Genomic DNA, 26,856 nt, shown 5'->3' with positions numbered 1-26,856 from the left:
ACTATTTGTTCTTTGTATCTAATAGTATAAATATTTGTAAGTGTCCTATTAAAGTTTGATTTAGGAGCAAAAATATTTTTTCATATAAAAATGTCCACTTTTATATGACAGGATTTGACAAGTATACGTTTCAGTGTATTATTTTGTTCTCTAACTCATTGTCTTGTTCTTATTTATATTTTGTGTGGTTGTGGAAGGAGGAACAGATTTGTGTTCAGTGTCTTAGCAGTTAATGGAATCACTGCCATATTCTCCTAGAAATTTGAAATTCAAATTATAGTGGCCTTTTGGAAAGAGTTGGGAGCTTGGAGCTATGTGCAAAAATACTGGATAAAGTTTAGCATCATTTGTTACTCTAGAAAGAGCCATCCATTTTAGCTAAGAATCTAAAAAGCAGTAAAATAGGTCTACTAAGGTTTGTATCTGGTTTTTTTTTCAGGGCTTTATACTATTTCATTCCAGTTCTCTCCCAAGGTTTTGCTCTAAAGGAGTGTTGTAAATATGTTAAATAGTTCTCTCTAACCAGAATTAATCATAACAGATTGAAGTAGAAAATGCTGTTTCTTCTTACCGTGGTTATTGCATCATAAGATAACTCTCTGTAAATGAGATTCTTTTGTAGATATTTTGGCTTGGCTTACCGATCCTAATTTCAGTACTATGCCTGATTTAGCAATAAGCTGCTGTGATCAGCGCCAGTGAATTGTATTAGGCAGGCTTTATTTTCTGTATCAGTGTGGCATTACCATCTTTCCCACCCCCAGGTCAGAAAAGCATGGTTTTATATTCTTTTTCAGTTTCAATGTTTGATAATTCCACCATGGGAAAAGGGACCTTGGGAAGTTTTTCAGGGTAGATGGTGATTAACAAATGGCACCATTTGGACAACTTTCATCCTTTAAAACTCTCATTCGTTCAGCCCATTTTTCTCTATCCAGTGTTCAGGTCTCCTCTGCTTTACAGATAGTGAGTGTGGTTCTGTTCGGAAGGGGGTTCTGCTGCTCACGGTTGCAGGGTGTTAGTTCTAACAACTGCGAAGTTACTCCTTTGGGAATGGAAGACACTTATTGGTCCCTAGTGGTCTGAAATGGGAAATGCATCTCCTCAAAATTTCCTTAGAACTTGCCATAAAGTTTAACTTTTGATTAGAAACAAAAATGTTAATAATTTTAGGTAGGTAGGTTGGCTTAAAGTGTTCCTTGAGCTGCAGTTGAAGTTACTTATTTTCTTAATCTCATTGGAAACAGATGAACGACACATAAAAACTTGAGTACTAGATTAGCACCTGTATTTCAAGCCATTTAGGAAATGGAGGAAAATTCTGTAAACGCTGTGTAAGTACTAAGTAGATTGAGGAAAAGCCGTCAGAAGTTTTCTTCTTTGTCATCTCTTTGTTAGCTTTATCATGCTTAATTTTCATGAAAATAATGTGTTTGTTACTGTGGTCACACCGTGATTTAGCTTTGGCGTATGTATGATATTTTATTGTCCCTGTCCTGGAAAATTATAGCAGTTTTTATGAGGAGTGGTTTGTGGGTTCACACAACCCACTTGGAGTGCCATTTACTATAATTCTCTTCTAAAAGGACCATAAAACATCATGTAAATTGTTTAAAAAAGGAAAGGCCTTTTTTGAGAAAGCCTAGGAAGAAATCTTTCCAGGCTTTTGTTCTTATAGTCAGTTTCATGATTTTAAGCTCGCAATTTATTTGAAACATTAATGTCAAAAAGTAAAGTGCATGTGTATGTGAGCAAAATGCTTGTGAGCTAGAGTCAGGGGAAACTCGGGCATCAACGCAGAATAACACACATCAAATTCAACACGCTATAAGTTTTCAGAATATATTTTCTGTGGCTTTGGAAATGAAATTATGGCAGAAAGGAAGAGAAGGAGGGAGGAACGGAAGAAGAACGGAATTAATTTATAGCATGTATATCTTGTTTTCAAAAAACCTCTTAAGTTGTTGCGTGTTTATAATCTACATTAAAGCACGGTTTTCGGTAACCGGTCTTGTGAAAGTCATGTTTAAGTTCACAAATAGATTTACCTAAAGAAACTTCCCTCCTTGGCAGTTTTTACCATTTTGGTTGACTTGTTGCTGTCAGTTTTTATATACACCCTTAGGAAGGAAAGTATAAAACACACAGTAACGACGCCGAGTTCTGTCATGGTGTTTTGTACAAGTGCCTTATTCTGATATTATCTTGGTTTTGTGTGTGAGCTCTATGGGGAAAACGGACGGAAATTGTTAATAATTTTCTACAGCATTTACGTTGTACTCTGAGCTTCTAGTCATTTAAATACAAATGTATCTTATGGTTAGCAAATTGTTATAAGAAAATCCAAATATATGTGAAATGTAAAGGAGAAGCAGCTTTACACAAGCAGCAGTTTTCTATAAGGATATAACAAATATATAATAGATTTAATTTTTTTATTAAACCACTTCTTTAGTACATGTGAGATCGTGATATTTGCAACAACATTTTATAGGACCACTTGTAGATGATAGCCGTGTTTACGTAAATAGTGATATAAACATTTGTGCAGTTTTCCCTTTTCAAATTAGAGTGTTTTTAAAAACACAAGGTCGTCTGTGTGATTTAGAAACTCCTTAGTTTTTGAGAAGAGGAGGTTGTAAGTAGATCGCATTCGGGTCACCTGGCTGGCACAGTCAGTAGAGCGTGTGACTCTTGATCTCGGGGTTGTGAGTTCAAGCCCCCCGTTGGGCATAGAGATGACTTAAAAGTAGATCACATTCATGCATCTTACAGAGGGTCAGTAAATTTACTACATGACTGTAAATCTTTTTCTGAGTATACGGACTTCTTGCTTACATGCGTAATTTCATGAATTTCAATTTAAGGTTTTAAAAAAATTTTTATTATTAAATTCCTCCTTATCTGTTAAAACACACAAAACTGACTTCCTAAAACATATAAAAAAAACCTTTATGGAATTATTCCTTATCCTACACTGTCGTCTTAATTTTTGGGGTATTAGGGTGTTTCTATTGTCATGGGACCACAGGGTAGCTAACTGAAGTGAATTTGGGGAGTAGAAAATGAAGCTGTAATCGGAAAGGAGATTTAAAAAGGTAGAATGTGATACCATACCGTGACATTACGAAAAGTAGGAATGAAATGAAGAATGTGCTGGCAGCCTGGCTACCGCTGGTCCAGAGCCGTCCTTGGAATATTCTACAGCTTTTCCTGGGGGCAGTGTGGTGGAGTGGGGGCTCCTCTGACCGAGTCTTGAGCCTGAGAAGCTGCTTTTTGTGGCTAAGTACACTAAGCAAAGAAGACTTTTTCTGGCATTTCAACCCAAGCTGTTGGGTATGCCACAGATTTTCACAATTAAAAATTTCATGTCTAGCTCTACTGAATAAATTGTTTTAATATGAGATGTTTGGAAATAGGGTGGGCACTACCCTAAAGGGACCCAAAATCTCATTTCTCCAAGTTAGGTATTATTTTCCACTCTGAATTTATAATACATTGCTATATAACGACATCACCAATTGTAAGTGATATAGAAGGCTATGTTTAGGTATTTTCCTCTTTTAGATTAGGAAATAGTTTTCCTTTTTGTGTTAGCACGGACAATATATGTCCTAGGCATTTATAGTTATTATATAAAAATGCATAGGATTTGAGTCACGCATGTGTTCTCATGTTTTATACATTATTCAGTTGTAAGAAATCTAAACTTTATGCCTAACAATTTTTGTCCAAAAGTTGATGTTTCCTTGTTTCTGTTTTTCACTTGAGTCAGGTAGAAAATATTTTTCATCGTCTTTAGATGACCCTAAATCATTTATTATCAAATACCTAAGTTGTTTTTTTTTTCCCCCTGCTTTGGAAATCTCCACCAACATAATCAATTCCTGTCGGAAAAGGGGTACAGTTTTTCAGTTTTTCCCCCAAAACTGCAACTTCAGAAAATATGTAAGAGATGTAGCAATTAACCTACATGCACATTTATAATACTAGAAAATGGGCAGCTAGTTACATTCAAAGACAGGATCTGATAGGCCCAAATTGCTTAAAACATCACAGTTATTGAAGATATACCCCAGGGAATTTGAGAAACCATTTAACAGATGAAAGTACATTTTGAAAAGTCTGACCTTACAGGCAATCATAAAATGAATCAAAACAGTGCTTTTTTCCCCCTGAAATGTACAGAGCCCATCTGTGTCTAATCCAGTAATTATAGACTGTGTTCAATTACCTTTTCAAACTTGGAGCAGACTGGAGACTAGGCAGTGAACAAACATAGGGTTTTGTCTAGACCTCAATTGACCACAGTCTAAAACTTGAATTTATATCTAATTTTATTTTTTGTTTGGCTTGATAGTTCCTAAAAGATTCATTTTTGCTACTTGGTGTTTTACCTTCTTAGATTTGAGATCTTGCGTTTTCTCATCACAAAGGCTTTTGTATCAGCAATACCTTATGCTATAATCAGATGTTTGTTTTCTGAATACTTATGCCTGCAAATCAATAATTTGCACTGGAGACAAGACTGCGGGGTGGGGGAGGGGATTATACCCTGAGTAGATTTTTTTTTTTTTTAAGTAGCCCTTAAAATATTGCTGCTGACTAGAACTCTTCTTTATGTGCTAGGAAAAATAATTTATTTTCCTCTTCAGCTTAGAAAACTATAGTTCAGGTAATTTTCAGTTGCTTTGCACACTGGATAGGATGTTTTTAAAAATGCATGTAGACTGCTGCTAAAACATCTCTCTTTTATCAAATATGTCTTACAGGTTTTTTTCTCCTTACACATTTTTATTACATTTGCTCATCAGGCTGGTATCCATTGTGAGATTCAGTGCGTAGTGTTGAAAACCCCCTTCAAACCGTTTCTCTTAATAAGTTCGCTTATGATTTGATGAATCTTTGAGTGAGAATTTGAAATGCCATGGCCAGTTCAAAACATTGACATTTTATCTAGGAATCTTGGCCATTCAAGATTCTCTTAAAACACACGATGAACAGAAAGATGAGCAGTTTTGAGAGTGCTTATGCAGTCGTCAGTGCTCCTTTCCCCCACTACTTGGTATTAAGGTCAGTCACCTTCCAGTTAGCATTGGAAGCACACATTTTGAGGTATTTCTTGGATTGTAATCATTGCATATTAGAGCATGAATTTTTCTAGGAACTTTATGGCCGTTCCCAGTATGCCACATTCTTTTTTTTTTTTTTTTTTTAAGTTGTGTTCATTGAGGTTTTGCTGTCCTTGGACGTTTTAAGGAATCTGTCATGGGGGAGAGAAGTAGTTTTACCTGGTGGCCTGGATGTGCTTTCTGAGAATTACACTGGGAAAGTGAAACCCAAAGATTACAGACACCTTATGCTTTATAGATCTAGGAGACAATTGCTCAAGAACAGTAAGTAGGACAGCAACTGCCTCCTTCCCATCCCCATGCTTCTTAGGGTCTTCACAGAAAAGGTGAAGGATTAGTCTTCTTAAGTACGGAATTGAGAGGCCCCTTGGATCCTCTCATTTACTCCCTCACCCGATTTCAGTAAAAACGTTCTTGCTTCTTTGTCTACCCAGTTCCTAGACCTGCATTCCCTCCTAGGTCCTCCTTTCGTACATAACATGTGGGCCCCTGATGCTACTTTATTCATGGTGCTTCGCGCGGTTTGGATTTTTGTATTTTTTTTTTTAAACCTGTTTATGCCATTCCCACTGGACTATGAGCTTCTTCAGATCAAAGGCTGAACGTGTGTTATGTTCTCCCATTGTATTCCAGCATCAGACACAATGCCTGGCTTGTGGCAAGCACTTGCTCCTTGTTGGCTGAATGATAGACTCTCTGTCTGCCTTTTGCCCTTTCTCCCTGGCTTGGTCACTATATCCCTTTTTTTTTTTTTTTTTTTTAAAGATCATCCAAGCCTCCCCCCGCTTTTTTTTAAATTTTAGAGAGAGGGAGGAAGAGAGAGAACCTCAAGTGCTCCACACTCAGCACGGAGCCCAACGCAGGGCTCGATCCCACGACCCTGGGATCATGACCTGAGCCAAAATCAAGAGTTGGATGCTCAACCGACTGAGCCACCCGGGCGCCCCACTGCTAGTCTTTCTCTCCCTTTCCTTTTCCTTTTATGCCATTTCATCATATAGGTCTTATTTCCCTAGATGACTCTAGACAGGTGATGCCCCGTCCTCAACACCCTCCATTTTCCTTTCAGCCAGCCAATTACTCTTCTTTTAAAAAAATGATCCATTCCTTTTGAAACCTTACTGCTCCAAACTACACCTTCTTTTTTATATACTTGCACTTGCCCAGTATTTGTACTTAACTGAACGTAGTCTTGGAGAAATCATGTTTTTTATATTTGAGGACATTGCTTTCTGCTCTGTTGACAAAGGGTTGTGCTATTATGGGGCTCATGTGAGGTCTCAGTATGTGTATAATAGCCAGCGTTTCTTAAAAATGTTCCATTTTGCCATTTTCACTTGATTTTAACAGTCCTTTTAGGAAAGCCTCCCTGTTTTATAGATGAGTAAGAGACATGAGCTTCAGAGAACCCAACTTGATTTGACTGGAACCATAAGCCCCAAAGTGGCAGGACAATAATTCAGATCAGGGTTTCGTCACCCTACCCCCCCGGTACATCAAAGTTCTTTGTAAATATTTTATAAATTTTATTTTTATATACATTCTGGACCCATAGAAAATTGTGCTAGTTTGTTCATTGGCCGAAATGACACAGCCTGTAATTATGTCTGTTATAACTGCAATGTTGACTGTTAGTTTTCCCTACTTCTTGAGGGCACTGGCCATATCCTGTTTGGTTTTCAGTCTATAGCACATGGTCATAATAGAAATGAAAAAAGCATTTATTTGTTGAATGAATATAGTGAATCAAGTGAAAGAAATAAAAGAAATGCAGTCAAAGTATAAATCTTGAACTCGTGTAGTTAACATACCTTATTTTTGTCCGAGCGCTCTACTGGGCACCGGGAGAATAGTTGGGAAGAAAATAGTGCTTGCCTTTGACAAGTATATCATCTACATTTGTTAAAATATTTATTTTTGAGAGAGAGAGAGAGAGACAGGCAGATAGACAGAACATGAGCAGGGGAGGGGCAGAGAGAGAGGGAGACACAGAATCGGAAGCGGGCTGCAGGCTCTGAGCTCAGCACAGAGCCCGATGTGGGGCTCAAACTCACGAACCTTGAGATCATGACCTGAGCCGAAGTTGGACACTTAACTGAGCCACCCAGGTACCCCACCAAGTACATCATCTAAAAGAAAACAATGGGCCAATGTAAAGACATACAGTGAGTGTGGCACACAGAGATGCTGGTCTCTAGTCTGCCTCGATTTCAAGCCCCAGCTTTGGCCCTTTCTGGCCGTGCAACTCAGGCAAGTCATTTCACCTTTGTGTGTGTTAGTCTTCTCCTTGGTAAAATGGGGGTTTTAAGTGCCTGCCTCGTAGGGTTGTTACAAAAATAGTTAGGAGTAGTGTCCGTTCATAGTAAATGTTCAATAAATATTAGCTTTTATTAATATAGGCCACAGAAGGCCGCTGGGCCACAAAGATAGGCATCCACAAATAAACACATGTAAACATACCTGATTATATATAACAATAATGGCAAAAGTAGTAGAAAACACTAAGGAGTTGCCGGGGTAATTTGGGTGGCTGAAGCTGAGTGAGGTCATTGAATACTGAACAGTGAGTATGGGAGGAGAACATTCCTAAGACAACGGTGCATTCACCCAACAAAACATATGCCGTGTTTCCTGCATATGCTGCCTTGTGGACGTTTGTGAATTCCACAGGTCAAATTTAGGGAGAAAGGTGCTAAAAAGAGCTCCTTTAGCCAGGTGCCAGGACTCTTCCTGGGGTGCGCCTTCAGAGGGTAAAGGGTACAGATTAGAATACCATGGATCCCAAGGAAGAGGGAGTTTTGATTAAATAATCGGTTAAGAATCATGCAACAGAGGAAAGACCAGCCGGTTATCATGTAGAGAATAGTTTCAGTGAAGAGTTGAGAAGCCATTTCCTAAGGTATTAAGATTAAATAAAAGGGATTAACATTAAATAAATGGTTGTGTTGAAAAATAGAGACAAAGTGGATCATCCATTCAGGGTCCTTAGTATTGAAAGGTTGGGAGTGAAGGATCCTTAAAAGTTAATAGAAATCGCATTTAAACAACACTTCAGTGTTCTCTCTCTCTCTGTCTCTTTTTACCATAACCAAATAGCTGAAAGAAAGAACATTTTTATTTCTTACTGTAAATTTTTAAAAATGAGAACAATGATAAAATGAATTTGACTCATGAAGTCTGTTTTCCATTGAAGTTGTACTATCTGTTGCCGAGCTTGACAAGTTGATTGCTTAACTTGCGATATTATTTATGCAACTGCTTTCCCATCTGTAGTGAGAAGATTGAGAAACATTGCTCTGATTTGTGTATCTACGAGTCTTCCTGACTCATGGAGAAGCCTTGCAGAAGTAATCGCTCGGTGTACATTTGTGGAACACTTTCGGGGTGCTGCTTGATGCAGTGAAGTCATAGTGTACAGGTCTTGGCCTCGTGGTTTTTGAAGTCTGAGGGTTGCCCATCATTTCTCTTTAGGCTGGATTGTCCCCCGCGGTGGAAGGTGGAATCTTACAGTTTTCCCTCCAGTACTGACTCACATATTTGCATGCTTTTCTCCAAGGTGGAGAGAAATCATGTCATTTGTAAAAGCAATGATTGAACATCAGTCTTTTATAAGAAAAGATAGAACTTTATGGTTGTTTGATCACAGCCAACTGGCACATTATTACTGCATTAGCAAGGAGACCTCCTGACCTCTGGCTTGGCAGTGAAGCTGTTAAGTGTGGGGCCACTTTTTCCCCATTGGAGGATGAAGAATCTTGGTTATTCCTTTTTGTTGGGTGTCTGTTTAAAATGAAGAAGTGTGATTGTTAGTAACCGTGGGATTTTGGAGATTTCCAAGGTGCCGTATTTAAGTAATCCAGTGATGGGCTTCGAAAATATTATGAATTCTTTATGTTGCTCCCTGGGGTTTGTAGCCCCAAAAACCAACTATAGCCCAGAGCCAAGAACAGAGAGGGCTGTGACCATTAGGCCCAACTCCTATCAAGCTGACTGAAAGGACTCCTCTACACCTTTAGACTGTTTTCTCCGTCCTTCCTTTAACTGTGGCCCAATAAAGGGTGCTTCCTCCGAGATAAGGTTCTAATCAGGTGTTCGAGCCTACTTCTGTGGAGATCACAGATGCATGCAAAGCCCCTTAGGAGTTCTGGCCACGAGAGGCAAAGCTGAGATTTGTGATTCAGGCTAGCATACCCACGCCCCGCCCTGCCCCGCCCCTGCCCGATCTCTACTCGAGGGGCAAGTGCTTCTTGAATGAACACAGAAGATAATTTCTGGGAGTTGCTAATGAGAGAAGCAGGAAGGATTTCCTCTGTCCTATCTCCTCTTAGTCTTTGGGAGAGTCTTAAAATTTTTTTAACTTAGACTGTTTTCTTCATTTAATTCTGAATTGAATGCATTATGTCCTTTTGATGTGTATATTATCTTATTCCTGGGTTTTATTCTTGAACCCAATTGGAAAGTTTCAAGGCAAACATTTGGTTTTCTGTTAGCCCACAAATTGGGCAATGGTTGTTCAATCATGGTCTTCCGTTGACTTAGGCAGAGTCACATGTTAAAAGTATATTTTGTTAGTAACCCACAAAGCATACCAACCGTCAGTCCTTTGTCATGTCTGACTGTGGGCAGTAATATTATAGTAATAGTAATATTCCCAGATTTCATCTGTGGATTTCTTAAATGTACCGTCCAGAAATTCACTTTAAAATACATCAGTGACAAAACAGCCGAGCATAGGATAGATATTATGTCCTCTGCCCACTTATCCAAAAATTAATAATGGTCTCCCAGTAGACTCAAATGCTTCCTAGAGTACCTTACTCACAAATCCAGTTCAATATTGTGAAGAACTAGAATCTAGAAAAACAAATCCAGTTCAATATTGTGAAGAACTGTTAATAACCGTGGCTATTTGTAGTGGTTATGCTGATTATCCAATATTAAATGGTTGTGGTACATACCTGTTATTTTTTCTTTGTCCTCAAACCCACCTTTTATCACCAATAGCACCTTCTTCCTTTTGGGAACTGATCCCGCCTCTGACTTCAAACTGGTGGTTTCAGCGGATGCTGCCGTGTTGCCAGGTAACACCCCCTCACCCCCTCCCCTCCAGGTCCCAGACCAGGTTCAAATCAGAGCAATCGGAATCCCTCCCTAGGAGTTTTTAAAAATTGGAATTAGGAAAGAGACTCATTCTTTGTTCAGAGGCCTAGATTTTAACGAACATAACTCAGGAGCTGTTTGGTGGCCATGTGTCCATTGCTGAGAATGGAGCTAAAATGCAGAGAAAAAGGACTTAGAAATCAAAGGTGTTTTCAGTCTCTGCTTCCAGTGGTTTCAGAGGCCCGGCTCAGTCGTTCCCTTTCCCGTGTTTTTTTCATTAAACCAGGGCTTCTCAACTGGGGGCCGTTTTATCTCCTCCTGGGGTTATTTGGTCACGTCTGGAGACATTTTTGGTTGTCCCAGCTAGAGAGCTGTAGCTGGCATCTAGTGGGTAGAGGCCAGGGAGGCTGCTAAACCATCCTGCAGTGTCTGGGACAGCTCCCGTATCACACAGAATTATCTGGCTCAAAAGGTCAGGGGGCTTACGTTGATAATCCCTGAATTTTAATCCGTCTTGCCAACATGTTGAATAACCTTAGCATCATTCAGTACCTCTCTCCCCTTCTGCACTTTTTGAAAGTTAGCTAGAATTAGTTTCCTTTCAAGAGAACCTGAACTAACCTGGTGGTATACATAAACCGTGAGTGTAGTTTGGTTATTGTCACACATTTCAGTCCCACATTGAACAGAGTTTCCAGCACATAGCTGACCTCATGTACAGATATCCCATCCCCTGGGTTTAGAGGGACTGTTAATTCAGCTGCCACCCAGGTTCGGATGGACATTTGTTGTCTCTTGGGTTCCTAAACAACATATTCCAAACTCAAACTTTTGAAGCAAAGCCCACTCACTCATGAGTCGCTGTTAGTATTGCATCAAAATTATGCTGCCTTCTCTAAAATACCTCTTGAGGGGCCTCTGGGTGGCTCAGTCGGTTAAGCGTCCGACTTCGGCTCAGGTCACGATCTCACGGTCCGTGGGTTCGAGCCCCGTGTTGGGGTCTGTGCTGACAGCTCAGAGCCTGGAGCCTGCTTTGGATTCTATGTCTCCCTCTCTCTCTCTGCTCCTCCCCCGTTCATGCTCTGTCTCTCTCTGTCTCAAAAATAAATAAACATTTAAAAAACAATAAAATAAAATACCTCTCGAGGTCCACATTCGGCTCATATAGGAGGAATGAAATACCCATTTTTATGAACAGCTATGATGAAAAGAAAAGTTCAGATATGTGGAACTAAACCTAACGCTGTCTTGGAACAGCCTTGATCTAGCATTGCTGGCGGGAGGCACAGCCAGCATCTGTATTTACGTGGGTTGGGCAGCCAAAGTTCCTCTTTGAAACTTTCAGAAAGAAGGTACGTTCCGACTCCCGTTCGTGGATTTCTCAATGAACAGGCTGATGAGCAGTGTCAGTGATGATCTGAGACTTTGCGCATAGAGAGCCCTGCAGTTTAACACCGAGATTAAGAATCAGATTTAGTAACGGGGCGCCTGGGTGGCTCAGTCGGTTGACCGACTTTGGCTCAGGTCGTGATCTTGCAGTTTGTGAGTTCGCGCCCCGCGTCGGGCTCTGTGCTGAGGGCTCAGAGCCTGGAGCCTGCCTCGGATTCTGTTGTCTCCCTCTGTCTGCCTCTTCCCCCGCTCATGCTCTGCCTCTCTCTGTCTCTCAAAAACGAATAAATGTTAAAAAAAATTTTTTTTAAGAATCAGATTTAGTATTAACCTACATTTTACACTAAATCTTTCTTTAAATTTTCTTTGGCCTTTTTTTTTTTTTTTTTTTTTTTTTTAAAACCATGACTGGGGATTATCTCTCTGTTTCTTTCCCCCTGGCCTCCCCTCAATTGCTCTGTTTAAACTAGAGTTGAACCGTGGAGTATTTTGTGAGGCTGAGTTTCTTTCTCTCTCTTTCCCCTCTCTTTGGCACAGAGTTGACACACAGGCACTCATTAAATATTTGTTCAAAGAATGATGATGATGATCTCATCCAGCCTCACAGCACTATTATCTGAATTCCAGTAACTCTCCAGTTTTTATTCCCAGCTTAGACTTCTCTTCCCAACTCTCTGTTTGATTACCTGCCTGACATCTCTGCTTGGAGGTTTCTAGTAGACACATGCTAGGAATATCCCTGTCTTTGGGCCTTTAGGGAACTTTAGGGGACTTGCTCCCTGGACTTGGAATGCTTTCCCCACATATCTGTGTGGCTAACTCTGTGGCTAACCTCCCCTCCTTCAAACGTGTCCTTACACATCATCTTCTCAATGCGACCGTCCTGACCACCCGTTACAATTAGAATTCACCTCTTTCCCCACGTTCAACCTAGATTTTCCCCATATTCTACCTGATTTCCCTTCACTTACTCTACTACTTTTTTTTCTCCCCATAACACTTATCACCATTTAACATACCTTACTGACACTGTTTATTATGTTATTTTTAACATACTATGGTTATTATTTATTATCTGTTTGGAGTCTGACTAGATTATAAGCAAAACCATGATCATTCAAATTGGTGTCTTTTGACTCCCAAGTTCAATTCAGTTTTGGTTACCAACCAGCTCCTTCTTGTTGATTTAGAATTTTTTTTAACGTTTATTCATTTTTCAGAGACAGAGACAGAGTGTGAGCGGGCAAGGGGCAGAGAGAGAGGGAGGCACAGAATCCGAAGCAGGCTCCAGGCTTGGAGCTGTCAGCACAGAGCCCGATGCAGGGCTCGAACTCACGAACCGTGAGATCATGACCTGAGCCAAAGTCAGACGCCTAACTGGCTGAGCCACCTGGGTGCCCCAACTCCTTCTTGTTGATTTTAGAATAATGATCCTGACATTTTGGGGTGTACTACTCTCCCCTTCTGTCCCCCCACCCCCGCCACCTCCTGAAGTTTTGGACTCAGTCTTTGCTTCAGAGTAATAAACTTCATATATAAAATCTACATAATTAAAGTGATGTTTCCTTGTGTTTCTCACTGTAACCCAAAACCCTGGATTTTCAAACTTGGAAGTTGTTTGGTATCATCTAAAGTTAAATATAGGCTATGTAGCATAAACAAGAGGCAAGAAGGGGGGTGGGGGGGTCCAAAGAGAGGCTGTTTTCTTCCAAAGCAGCTTAAATGGGAAGTATGGAAAGGCCACCTGACAGACTTAAGACATCTTGAACACACAGAAAACAAAAATCAGTAGTGGTTTAGGATATGAGCCCTGGGCAAAAAGTCCTGAAATCAGGTGCTTTCCACCTAGGCATTCCTGTGTCTTAAACTCTAGGTGGGGTGTTATTGTGATTGATTTATTTAGTAATGATTCATAATTATCCCAAGCAGTTATGGGAGGCATGCTAGTATTTAAGTGCAAAAACACCCACATTTGGATTCAGAATACCTTGTCCATCTGTGTTAGGATGGCCAAAGTCATTTGTTCTGAGATCAGCTCTCTGGCACGGTGACTGATGGGTGATGATGGGCATGCAGTTAAGGAACGCTTACTATCCAAAGCTGGAGCATAAGATGCTGGGAGAGTCCGTGTGTGTCTTTCCATTAGTTTCTTTTTTTCTTAACCATAGCTTTAAATTTTTCATGTAAAATTTTAAAAATTAATAGAAAGTAAAATTGACCTTTCTGCTATATAGTTCTGTGGGTTTTTAACATTACACACACACACACACACACACACACACACACACACACGCATTCTCTTTTGAGGTAACCATTTCATAATCAGGATCCAGGACAGTTTCATCACTCCCCCAAAACTCCCTCATGTTATCCCTTTGTAGCCACACCTGTCTCCCTGTCCCCCTCTGCCCAACTTGGTCTCCCTTGCTGTAGTTTTGTGTTTGCAAGAATGTTGTGTAAATGGAATCACATAGCATCTAACTCTTTTAAAATGGGCTTCTTTCAGTTAGCATAGTCCTTTTGAGATTCATTCAAGACGTGTGTGTATCTGTCAATAGTTCTTTCTTTATTACTGAGTAGTATTCTATCATATGGAGGTACTGTGGCCATCCATCACCTGTTCAAGGACATTTGGGCTGTTTCTTGTCTTTGGTGATTATGAATAGAGCTGCTACAAATATTTGTGTACAGGTTTTTGGGTGAGCATAAATTTCATTTTTCTAGGGCAAGTACCCAAAAGTGGGAATGCTAGATCATATGGTGAGTATATGCTTAATGTTATAAGAAAACTACCTGTACGCAAGTGTTCTTAGCTGCATTATTCATAATGGTCAAAAAGCGAAAGTAATCCGAATGTCCATCAACTGATGAATAGATAAATAAGATACAATTGATATTATTGGCAAGGAAAAGAAATGAAGTATTGACCCTTACTACAAAATGGGTGAACCCTGAAAACATGCCAGGTGAACGAAGCTGGTCACAAAGGGCCACATATAGTATGATTTCATTCATAAGAAATGTCCAGAATGGGCAAATCCACAGGGACATAGATTGGTAGACATTGGGGAGGTAGATTGGTTGCCTGAGGCTGGGAGGGTTTGGGGAGGTATGGGGAAAACAAAACACGTTTGTTGGGGTGATGGTTGTACAACTTGTAAACATACTGGAAACCACTGAACAGCCTACTTTAAATGGGGGAATTATATGCCCTATGAATTCTATCTCGATAGACTGTTACTGAAAACAGTTAACTACCATCTTGTTTTTCACGGTGGCTATACCAGTTTGTATTATCACCAGCAATTGTGGGAGTGCCAGGTGCTCCGTATCCTCACCAGCACTTGGTATTGGCAGCATTTTTTATTTTAGCAATTTTAGAAAGCGTGTAGTGATAATGCGTGTTAATTTGCCTTTCCCTAATGGCTAATGGCGCAATACATCTTTCATGTGCCTATTTGCCGTCTTTAGTGAGGTGACTGTACAAGTCTTTTGCCCATTCTAAACTGGAGCACTGTTTTCTTGGTATTAGGCGTGAGAGAGGTCTTTATATGTTCTGGGCACACGTCCTGTGTCAGAGCCATGATTTGCAAGTACGCGTTTTCTCTTAGTCTCCCAATTAGCTTCTCTCTTCACTCTTTTAACATAAATCCTTTCTGATACATTGCAAGTTCTAGCAGGGCTTCCTTGTGTGTTTACTCCTGTATCCTAGTGCCCAATATAGTGTCTGACACACATACCACTCAGTTAATATTTGATGAATGAATGAATGACTACTTTCTTCCTGATTAGCAACAGATATTTTTTTCCTGAGAGATAATAAATATATAAAAAAATAAACCTGATTATATCACTTCCCTGATTAAAAAATTTCCAGTTACCTCTTTAGGAAAAAAAAAAAATCTCTAATACAGATTGTGAGCCTGATATGATTCAGCTTGGTTCCTTGAACATTTCATGTTCTCTGCCGCATAGCTTTTACGTATGCTGCTCCCTCTGTCTGAAACACCTTTCCTTCCACTGTCTTTGCCAGGCCAATTCCTTATTTTTATTTATTTCTTAGCACAAACATTGCCTTCAGTCGTTTATTCTAGACCCTGGGAATATAAAAGTGAGTAAGACAGGTGCAATCCTTGTCCTCTTGAGGCTTACTTTTCATGGCCCTCCCCCACCCCAGACTAGGTTGGGCACTTCTGTTTTATGCTCATAGTCTCCCTATGAGTTTGCTTCGTAGAATTTTAATCGTGTGTAATTATATATGTTCAGTGTTCTTCACCCCACCAGACCATAAACCTTTATGCATTTTTGTTCATTTATCCTTTAAAAGGAATTTGAAAAATTCTTTCACACAAAAATATGTACACACACACACATACCTATATTTCAAGGTGACATCTATAATTTGTCATTGTAAGTTCAGTTGAAAGGTTATGATTTCCAGGATATTATAAAACGACATTTTAAAGTGAAACTTTGATCACTCATTTGATCACTCTCTCATACCTCTGTGCAATAAAAATGGGCATGTAAGGGGCGCCTGGGTGGCTCAGTCGGTTAAGCGTCCGACTTCGGCTCAGGTCATGATCTCGCGGTCTGTGAGTTCCAGTCCCGCGTCGGGCCCTGTGCTGACGGCTCAGAGCCTGGAGCCCACTTCGGATTCTGTGTCCCTCTGTCTCTGCCCATCCCCTGCTCATGCTCTGTCTCTTTCAAAAGTAAATAAAAATTTTAAAAGCTCTTAAGGCAACAGATGTTTTTAACTAGATCATGTGCAGGTGGGTGAATATAGCTCTTTTCTAGGCTATGACAGCGTCCAATATCCACTGCGTTCTTCCTTTTCATCTCCTACAACATGAGAGCTAAGAAACGTTGCTTGCATAAATAAATGGAGAAGAATGGAAGGAGTTTGTTAGGGCACAGCCACTGCACGCAGTTCTTTGATTTTCCTCTGAGTGACATGCCCAGATGCCCTCGGAACTTTAAAAAATAACCTGTCGGATGACAGCTCAGTGCGATCCTTCCTTCATCGAGTTTAGTGAGAAAAGTTGGGTGCCCGGAGAGCCGCAGCGGGTTTTTCGTCTGGTCAGCGGAGCCACTCCCGGTCTCAGCTCACCCCGCACTTCCAAGTTTCCTTCGCTAGACGTGTTTATGTGCATGTAGGACGGTGTCCCATGGTTAGATTCAGGTGTGGTGACGGCTGCATCCTTCTTGTACAAAGTGGGAGAGGTGCTTGTGGAGGGCGCATGGGAAAGCAGAGCCGGGGGGCTGTGGGTTTCAGCAGACCCCCAGGCAGGGCCGCCTCGGGAGCGAGTGTGTGTGGACGCCGAGGGCCTGGACACCGGTCCCCCTTACAGGTGTGTGCGGGTGTGCCCTGGCAAGTCCCGCCCGTACCCCCAGGGGTGGCCGCCCCCGGCCTCCTGGGACTCGTGTGTGAGCACGTGAGCTGTTTTGCCACTCACGGTTTCCTCGACTCCGGGCATCTAGTAAAAGAGCCGTATTTTTCTCTCCTGATTCAGGCGAGAGCTTTCATGTAAAATGTTTACGTAAAACTTGACTTCAGATCTATTAACCTTTTCAGTTTCCTTTGAAACGATACAAAAGGGACAATGTTTTCGTTCCTGAACGGTATTATATGCTATGAAATTAATTTTTAATTTTCAAGAATGAAAATAGTGGTGTTTACATGTAAGGTTTTTGACCTAGTAAGCTTGAATTTGCTGCTGAAATAATATTTAGGGTATTTTTAGTACTTTTCAACCTAACGTAATTTTCACAGGATTAAAAGCAATAGTGTTGTCATTTTGTGTTCTTTGTACATGCAGTGATTTTGAGTTACCCTGCAGATACACTTTGAGGCCTGTTACGGCTGGAGGGTAAGAGCTGTACGTGTGCGCATCAAATAAATTCGCTGTATCGCTGCTAAGGAACGTGACCTGCAGGTTGGCGGCTTCATCTTTCTGTTAATGTGCAGATTCTTAATGCTCAGTAGTATCTTGGAGGTTTCTGTTTTTCTGAAGAAAATCTCATACAGATTTTTGATGGCCTCTAACAATGCTGCACTTCTCCAGGAAACCTTATCTTCCATGGAGCGTCTGGTTTTCCGTGAAGTCGTAATTTTGAATCAGAATTTCCAGCTGTTGCATCTAGTTTTATAGAGCCTGAGTTGAGACTCAAAAGCTAGGTTGTGTATTTAAATACCAGAAGTAAATCCTATCTTTCTTTTTATAAAACAGTATGGCAATTGTATTTAAGTATTTCCAATTGGCAGAGTTATTGTTCATGATTTGCTCCAGGAAAAACAAGATGAGTAACAGCTGAACAGCTTTAAGGAGCTACGTTACATTGTAATCCTCTGTCAGTGCCCCGTGGGCCCCTGCACCCAGGGTGTCGGCACTATGACAGGTAAGATATAAAACGTTAGGACTCAGCAGAGCCTTAGAGGCGGATTAACCTGACTCTCCTCTTTCCAGATGAGGAAACTGAAGGCTCACTTCACCCGGTATTATAGCAAATTATTCCTAGGTTGAGCCAAAAAATTGGGATTAGTGATACCACGATAATCGAGTTGTTTACTGTTTTAAATGCAGTCGATCTGCACAGGCACAGAAAGCGGGGTGGGGGGCGGGGCGAGTACTGATCGGCAGCACTCTTGCTCGACCCCGCCCAGTGCCGGGGCCTGGGGGGCCGGTGAGGGTGAGGCCGAGAGATCCCCTCCTGTCTGGGAGACAGTTTGGCGATGCAGGTCAGGATTTAAAGCTGTTGGTAACTTTTTGCCTTGCAATTCCTCTTTATCTTAGGAATCAGAATCAGATAAAGTTTTGGTATGCAAAAATATTCTGGTATGGTTTAGCAAAAAGATGTTCATTACAGCTTAATTTATCCTTGTGACAAATTAGAGGAAACAGCCTAGTCATTCAGCAATAGAGGAAGTCAAATTATGGTAAATTTAAACAATGAGATGTATATAGCCATGAAAGTAATTTTTAGAAGAAATTTTAATTACATGGGAAAGTGCTCATTATGGTGTCAATTAAAATAAATAGAATATAGACTTGTATACATAATGGTTTCAGTTACAGAAAGGATATGTGCACAAAATGGGTCATAATATATCAAAGCGGTAAAAGCTTATTTCTAGGTGATGATATTATGGGTTGATTTTTTTTTTCTTCTTTATATTTTGCATATTTCATAAACCATCCACAACAAGCAGAAAATAAAGTTATAAAACAAGAAATTTGAAATATGGTTGAAGAGGCACATTTTTTTGTAATACCAAGTGATGAAGAACCCACTTTAAAATCCCTTTGAGGATAGGATCATAGGATCGCTGAGGCGGCTGCCCCACCTCTGTCCCTGGGGGCGTGGATCCTAATGGTGGGGGACAGTGCCCCTTCTGGACCATGGACAGCCAGGTGAAATCCACAATAACTGCTGTTTAAATCAACAGTCATTTTATTTGGAAAAAAATAAATTTGAAGAGCCATTTTCCCCCATTGAACGAATATTCCTTTAGTCTTTGATTTAGCAAATGTTTTTGAGTGCCTGGTGGTTGGTTAGTTCTTCTGACTTCACGGTAATGTTCTGCTGCTCGTGATTTGCTTAGTGATTATTGAAATTTTCATAAACCTGCTTGCCATAATAGTCTGTTTTACAGGTAACTTGACACGGTTCCTGTTCTCACCTGGCTCAGGTTTAATAATTAAATTGGATTAGCTATTAAATAATGAATGTGTGTGTGTAGAAGCCAGTCGGTGTAATACCTGTGAACCTGAAAATTCCACTTGAATCGGTGCTGGGCTTGGGGGGATGCAGATTATTGTTGCTCTGCAGTACACGGTCAAGCAGCTGTGCAAAGTAAATGTTGTTTTTCTGAAAGGTAAGCTTTTCCAGAGCACGATATGGTTTTCTCTGCTTTCAAAAGTCTTTGGAAAAAAAAATCTATGAATATTTTGAAGTCCTCAATTCCAGTTCATAATTTCAAATTAATAACTTCTTACTATGTAATTTCATACGTTTTATACTACCCCCTAGGAAAAAAAAAAGTATTTACTTACTTCAGATATTTTACATTGATTTCAGTTGGTCTCATTCCACATTACAATTATGGCTTTCCATTCCACAAGGTATGGCTTAGAGTTGTGTTTCAAATTTGAAATGGGTTGTGCATTAATAAAGCTACTGTTTTTAATTTAAAAGAAAAGATCTTTTAAGGAAAGTTTGTTAGGCACTGGGGTAAATTTTTGAAATGTTTGTTTTATGTAAATTCAGGAGAGCCTCAAATTGTCCCCTGGCTAAGCAGTGGCACCTTTTTTCTTCATTTGCGGGTTTGGCCCAGTTGTATGTTTTGTTTCACATGCTATATAACCAAGGAATTCTAGAGCTGGTATATGCCGTCTAGGTGAGCTTTCTGTCTTCTTGCAGAAATAGCCCCAGGCCCTGTGAAATAAATGATGTCTGTGGTCAGAGGCCCTCAGAGAGGGAGATCCCCGTCTCCCCGGTATTCAGCATCTCTCATCGTCCACATCTTTTTTTCTCTTTTTTCCTCATCTGTTATGAAACCAAGATCTTTATCTTAACACTTAAACTGTCTTGTTATTTGCCTGATATTTGGGAATACTAGCTTATACCTATTTGGATACAAGCTAATTGTTACTATACTTCCTAAATATCCTGATTGCCTGTGCTGTGTTAGCTGATTGTTTTGTCCCAACAGTGGTGTTATTACTAGTGAATTAACGTTACAGAACTGTATTCTTTGGAGAGATTATTAAGTCTTTGATTTTGGATTGGACCAATGACACGAACAGTCCAAACACATGGACTGACTTTTGTTTAGCAGTACAGTAAATATTAATGGACAATTGGGACTGTGCCAGTCATTGCTGGTCGTTGCTGAGGATTGAAGATAAAATAAATGGGTGAGATTGTTTCAAAGGACAGTGAGTCTAGTAGGGAACTTTGCTGATACATTGGCAGTAGTCTGCCATGTGGGGTTTATTATTATTGGGCTTGTTACCTTACTTTGCAAGGAAGTAAAAGAGTTGCTTCAAATCCGTTTGCTTTTTTTTTTTTTTTTTTACTCTACGTGATTCCCTCCACTTTTTATTCTTAAAAACAAACAACTTCGAAATTTAGAGAAGATGTGTATAAATGAGTTGTAACTTTATAACGACAAGCAGTATTCACTGAGGTTCTGTGGAGGGAGAGTTAAGTTTGATTTTCCTCGTTAATATCATTAACGTCTTAAGTGACTTTTTCTAACAAGTAGAAAAAAACCCGCAGCATCTGTCCTGTGACAGTAATTAGCAATCATACCTCTTTTTTGACACATATCATATACCTTCAGATGTAAACACCCAGAAATACTTTCTCTGGCTGGGATATGTATTCTCTCTCTATTCTTGTGTCTCAGAAGGTAGAGTTCATCTTAGTTTACCTCAGTAGGCACAATACGAGTTTTGTTCCAGGCATAGTAGATATATCACAGGATGGGATGACAAGGTGATTCTGAGGACCAGTGGACACATCTTTTACCGGCAGATTTTACAAGTTCTAGCATGTTAGGCAGTATAGGCAGCACTTAAGAACAAAGATTCTGGAGCCACATTAACTGGGTTTTAATCCAGTTATGCTATGTGTTAGCTGAGTGACATTGGGCACAGTATTTTACTTGTCTGTGCTTCAGTTTCCTCATATGTAAAATAGGGATAATATTATATCTCATAAGGTTGTTGATGAGAATTAACTGAGTTGATATTTTTACGACAGTGTATTTTTATTTTTTATTTGGTTTTTTAAAGTTATTTGGAGAGAGGGAGAGAGAGAGAGAGAGAGAGAGAGAGCATGCATGTGTGCAGGGGGCAGGGAGGGCCAGAGGGAGAGAATCTCAAGCAGGTACCGTGCTACCAGTGCAGAGCCCGATGCAGGGCTCAATCTCATGACCCGTGAGATCATGACCTGAGCCCAAATCAAGAGTCAGATGGTTAACCAGCTGAGCCACCCAGGTGCCCCTCCCTATTTGTTTGTTTGTTTATTTATTTTTAGGGTTTCTTTTGAGAGAGAGCGCAAGTGAGCATGAGTGGCTGAGGGTGGGGGAGAGAGAGAGAGAGAGAGCGAGAGAGAGAGCGAGAGAGAGAGAGAGCGCGAGGCAAAGAAAGAGAAAGAATCCCAAGCAGGCTCTGTGCTGTCAGTGCAGAGCCGGACTTGGAGCTTGAAGTCACGAACCTGAGATCACAACCTGAGCGGAAATCAAGAGTCTGACGCTTAACCCATTGAGCCCCCCGGGCTCCCCTTTGTAGGACAGGTTAAAACTGCCCGGTGCATCGTGTTCTGTGAGTGCCGGTGAATGAGTAAATAGATGTTCAATCACCTGTTGGTGTTTTTGGTATTTATGACAGAATAATGAAGCAACATTTCTAGTTCTGGGGCCTGGTCAGTCATTGCCGAATAAGTTGAATGATGAGTTCATTTTTTTCTAGTTTTCCTTCCCCAACCTCCACGCCCCCCCCCCCCCCCCAACAGTTTTGCTTCACTGATGGTGCATAATAAACATCTTGGAAACTGGAAGTCTGTGCTCTTTGTTGGCATGTTGTCTGATGATCCTGGCACTCCAGCCTGAGCCTCAGAGCTGAGTCAGAGGTCACCCTGTCCTAAACCTGCACCACAGAGGCCTTCTTGTGTCGATCCTGGGGGGCGAGGAGGGGAGTGCCCTGTCTTTCCCGGCTCCCCGGGCTCTGTGGAGCCCGAGGGGGAATCTGGGCCATTGTCCTCTTGCGGGTCTGCGATTATCCATTCCTGCAGCCAGTCTGGGTGGTGGCGCGGGGGTGGCGGGTGGTGGCACGGGGGTGGCGGGCCCAACCGCAGTCCTCAGAAAGTACGCGGCTTGAAACGCTGGCTTTATGGAATTCTTTTCTGTGTAAACCATGAAGAAGCCAGCTCTTAACGTTGGCTAGGCGTCCGCGAAGCGCCCTCAGACACAGGCCGGTTTGCCTCGGCTGGCGGCTGGCACGGGAGGGAACCTCCTCCCTGCGTCCTGCGCGGGGCGTGTGAGTCCCTGCTCCGCACGGCCTCCCTGCGCCTGTCCTCTCTGCACGCCCCGAGCGCTTCGGCCTCAGAGGACCGCAGTCTGCACACGGCCCCGCGGTTTGCTGTGGCTGGCGACAGGCCTTTTCGGATTCCAGAACCCACGGCGCGGCGGTTGCCGAGCACGGCAAGGGTGAGAAGGCCAGCGTTTCTGCCCGCTGTTGTGTAGGCAGCATCATGGGAGGCTTGGAAGGACACGCCAAGCTGCTCATTTTCAAACAGCACGCTTCTCCCAGGCCCTCCTCCCCTTCCTCCCCCTCCTCCTCCTTCTCCCCCTCCCCCTCCTCCCCCTCCTCGCCCTCCCCCTCCCCCCTCCCCCTCCTCCCCCTCCTCCCCCCCTCCTCCTCCTCCTCCTCCCCCCCTCCTCCTCCTCCCCCCCTCCTCCTCCTCCTCCCCCCCCCTCCTCCTCCTCCCCCCCCCTCCTCCTCCTCCTCCTCCTCCTCCTCCTCCTCCTCCTCCTCCGGCGCGCGGGCTAGCGCGGTGGGCGGCGTGGGAGCGTGGACCCTGGATCGGGGACGGGCGAGGCTGCCCAGGGCCAGCAGCGAGCACTGGCCACGGGCGAGGCCGCCGGGATGAGCGGAGGGGCCTGCGCCCAGGAGCCACGCAGGCCGCAGAGACTGCCGGCCGGGCCGGCCGATCGGCTGGCGTAGCTCGGTGGGCGGCAGGGAGCAGCGCGCGGCGACGGGGCCTCCGACACCGGGCCTCCCAGTCGAGCCCCGGCTCCCGTCGCTGACGCAGCGGCGGCCGCCACGGCATCTGCCCGCGCGGGGTTCCCACGCGGGGACTGACCCGGAGGGGAGAGGCCTCTGCGGGCTTTGGACGCCGCTTCGCCTCGCTGCCCAGGCCGCCGCGTTTCCCCTGACCTCCCCGCTGGCGCTGCTGTTTAAGAAATCGGGGTTCACCTCAGCGGTGGCCTTGGGCAGGCCTTCTGACTCTCCGTGTCTTCATTTTGAAATGGAGGATCTTCGCGCTATCTGCTTTACCTTTGTCTCGGGAATGGAAAGAAGAAACGGAAAAAAAAGGTGGGGGGAAGAAATCTTGTTTTTGAAAGTGCATATGACAAAGAGGTTTTGGTGAAGCCACGCTTATTTAAAGAGATGTAATTCGGGGCGTCTGGGTGGTTTAGTCGTTCGAGCATCTCACTTCGGCTCAGGTCATGAACTTGCGGATCCCGAGTTCGAGTCCCGTGTAGGCTCTGTGCCAACAGCTCGGAGCCTGGAGCCTGCTTCTGCTCCTGTGTCTCCCTCTGTCTCTGTTGCTCCCCCACTTACTCTCTCTCTCTCTCAAAAATAAAGACTAAACAAAATGTAATTCACCTACAGAATTTCTTGAAATGACGTAATGTGATGGTCACTGATGTTCTCGTTCACCAGCCCAGTGTTTCAGATTTGGGCAGCTTTTAGGTAGCACCACTGTGCTGTGTCATTTTGTTTTGGACTCTTTCCTCCATCCATTTTAACTTGTTCTATTCTTTCCGCTAGGGTACTGTGAGACCCTCCCTTAAAAAGAAAAATCCTCCTTTAAAAAGAAAGTAACTCAACAGATTACTTTCCCTAAAAATGAACTTTATTATTGTTTTTTCCTGCTCGTAAATTCACACACGGGTGGGGAAGCTGGAGGTGAACTGGCATGAGGTTACCATTTATTTTCTGCATTTAAATACAGAGTCAAATATACAGGGAAGACAGACCACAAGAAAGAAGAAGGGCTGTCATTGTCACGTCTGCGTAAGAGAACATTTAACACCGTTGGCCTGCGGAAAGCCCTTTCCTGGGCATTCGAGGCCTTCGGCCGTTCGCATAGTGCTTGTTGTGTGCCAGGCACTTCTCTGAGCCCTTTGTGGAAAACACCCACTTCATCTTCCCACACCCAGTGAGGTATGTGCTATTAGTGTTTCCCATTTTACAAACGGAGAAACTGGGGCAAAGATAGGTTAAGTATTTGGGAACCAGCTAGTGACTGACTCCAGAGTCCTCTTTCCTGTGCCCTCGTCATCGGTGGTTCTCAGCCCTGCTTCTGAGAGCCCGTAGAGGAGGCCAGCGGGGAGAGAAGTACCTTGTACCCTCTTTTCCCGTTTCTGAGGTCCAAGGTCACGCTCCCTCCCTGTTTGTCCAGTCTACCCTTCCCCTTTCCCCCAATTTCATGGCAGATGTAGGTGTTTCATGACCTGTTGCGGTTAAGGGTGGACCACTTTATGGTTTAGCTGTGTACAGTGGGGTGCACGGAGGGATGGTATGTCCCACCCGGCACGGCATCTCCCACTCACAAGGACTGGATCGGCAGTTTCTCAGCGGTGACTCAGCGTATCGTTACTCTGCATCAGGGGAGAGCCCGTGTGTGTGCAAAGAGCATGAATAGTTCATTGGACACATGTAATTTTGCATCTGGGGCTAATCTGAGCCTTAGTTTTCTCACCTATAAAATGGGAAGGGTGGTAATATTGTGAAAATACGGAGTGTGCTCTGTCCCGTAGTAGGTTGTCGGAAATAAATGCTCCGTTCTTTCCGTCGTAAATTAAATTCTAGTTACCCATAAAACCGAGATATGGAAGACTGCTTGAAAATACACTGTTCGTTTTCAGTCAGATACAAAAGGTCATGGAGTTTCTGGAGCTCAGATGGGCCTCAGGGATCAGGGAATGCAGTCTCGTCCTTTTACAAGCAAGGAAACGAAGCGAGAAGAAGCGACTTGACCAGGAGCACAGTGTGAGCCCAGACGCACGCACGCTTCTTCTATACCGTATACGTGGATGAGCAGTTGGTTGACAAACGCTTTCTGTTGCCTTGATTGTTGCTCCTTTTTACTTCATCACAGTCTATGTTCTGTAACCTTTCCGAAAAACACTTCGGGCCTGGAATATCTGACCCCCAAGGCACACTTTCGCCTGTTAGGTAAAGTCCTAAAGGAAGCCACCATGGGACATGGGGTTAAGGAAGTAGGAGAAAGAGTTTGTGTTTACCTTGTCAGTTTTTCCTACAGGAGAGAGAGCGGCACCAAGAAAATACCGACAGAACAGTGCCGAAAAGCCCACGAACCTCTTTCCGGTTCTTGTGTTTGCTGTGAAAACGGTGTTGTCATCTCATAAGGTCTTGCTTGTCTGTGGTGAAGAGCAGAGGGGAAAGGAAGGTATTGCAACTCAAGTAGACACTGGCATTTTGTTTCTACTAAACATCATGTTGTTAAAGCTTCAAAAACGGCATTATGCTCTGAGATTATTTTACGACTAAACCTCATTTTCTACCGATACTTGAGAATAGATTTGTAGATTTCTGTCCTTGGTGATTACTCGAATTTGAATGAAAAGTGAACCGGTTCATTGACATGTGACATGTATGTCGAATTTGGGGCCTGCTTGCTAGGGACGTGTGCAGCCCGCGATGAAGACGCTAAGGTGTGCCGTTTCCTAATGTCAGAATCAGAGTTCCTGATTCCTGTGTCCCATCTCCCCTGCCCGGCCCAGAGCACTCCCCACTCCCCCACCCCCGAAAGAGTTTTTAGAATCACCAAGGTGACCACAATCTGGAGTCAGATACCGTGGAGACTACCTATTCTCACCATTTATAATTCCTCATCATTTTCTGTCCCATATACAAGACGTCTCGATTCGCTCAAACCCTTGGGAAATTTTTCCTCTGGAGGACTGTGAAATTAGCTATGGACAGTGTGGGGGTAAATGCCTGTGTCTTTTCCCAAAAAGCGGGTTTCTTAGAGAAGATCATAACTGTTTAGCCGGCTTAGCAGAGCCTAAATTCGCATGGAGGAACACCTATCCAGACCTCGTCAAAGACTTGGAAGGTCTGAAAGCAGGACATTTGTAGTTGGCACTTTACTTGGTGTTTACGATATACTGTACGAGCACTTTGCAAATATTTAATATTGGTTTTTGACATGGCCATCACTATCTTTCTTTCCTGATTCTACACTGAGCTCTTAACCTTTTTTGTGTTTATCTCAACTTTTCCAAAATGCAAAGTCCAAATTAGCATGTTTTAAAAAGTATAGTGGGAACAGAATATGACTCAACTTTAAAAAATACTCATTATGCAGAAAAAACCTGAAGCTGTGAAATTTTTTTTTTTTTTTTAATTTTTTTTTTTTTTCAACGTTTTTTTATTTATTTTTGGGACAGAGAGAGACAGAGCATGAACGGGGG

General features: G+C 42.5%; 1 protein-coding gene across 3 annotated transcripts in view; it reads left to right on the top strand.

The window, feature by feature from the left end:
• Positions 1-26,856, top strand: part of STX18 (syntaxin 18) — a 119,486-nt gene that overhangs the window by 21,972 nt on the left and 70,658 nt on the right. Inside the window, exon 1 of one of the 3 annotated variants that reach the window (XM_042936908.1) lies at positions 10,137-10,213. The exons of 1 other annotated variant lie outside the window; for it this stretch is intronic. In XM_042936908.1, the coding sequence (XP_042792842.1) occupies positions 10,196-10,213 (18 nt within the window). In that variant the 5' untranslated portion in view covers positions 10,137-10,195. Of the gene's footprint in view, positions 1-10,136; positions 10,214-23,506; positions 23,726-26,856 lie in introns of those variants that run through there. One more of the 3 variants, XM_042936909.1, reaches the window with a different exon arrangement.

The sequence above is a fragment of the Panthera leo genome, chromosome B1 (assembly GCF_018350215.1).
Source record: "Panthera leo isolate Ple1 chromosome B1, P.leo_Ple1_pat1.1, whole genome shotgun sequence".
Lineage (NCBI taxonomy): Eukaryota > Metazoa > Chordata > Mammalia > Carnivora > Felidae > Panthera > Panthera leo.
The sequence above is the reverse complement of the archived record's forward strand: the minus strand, read 5'-3'. Positions and strand labels throughout refer to the sequence as shown.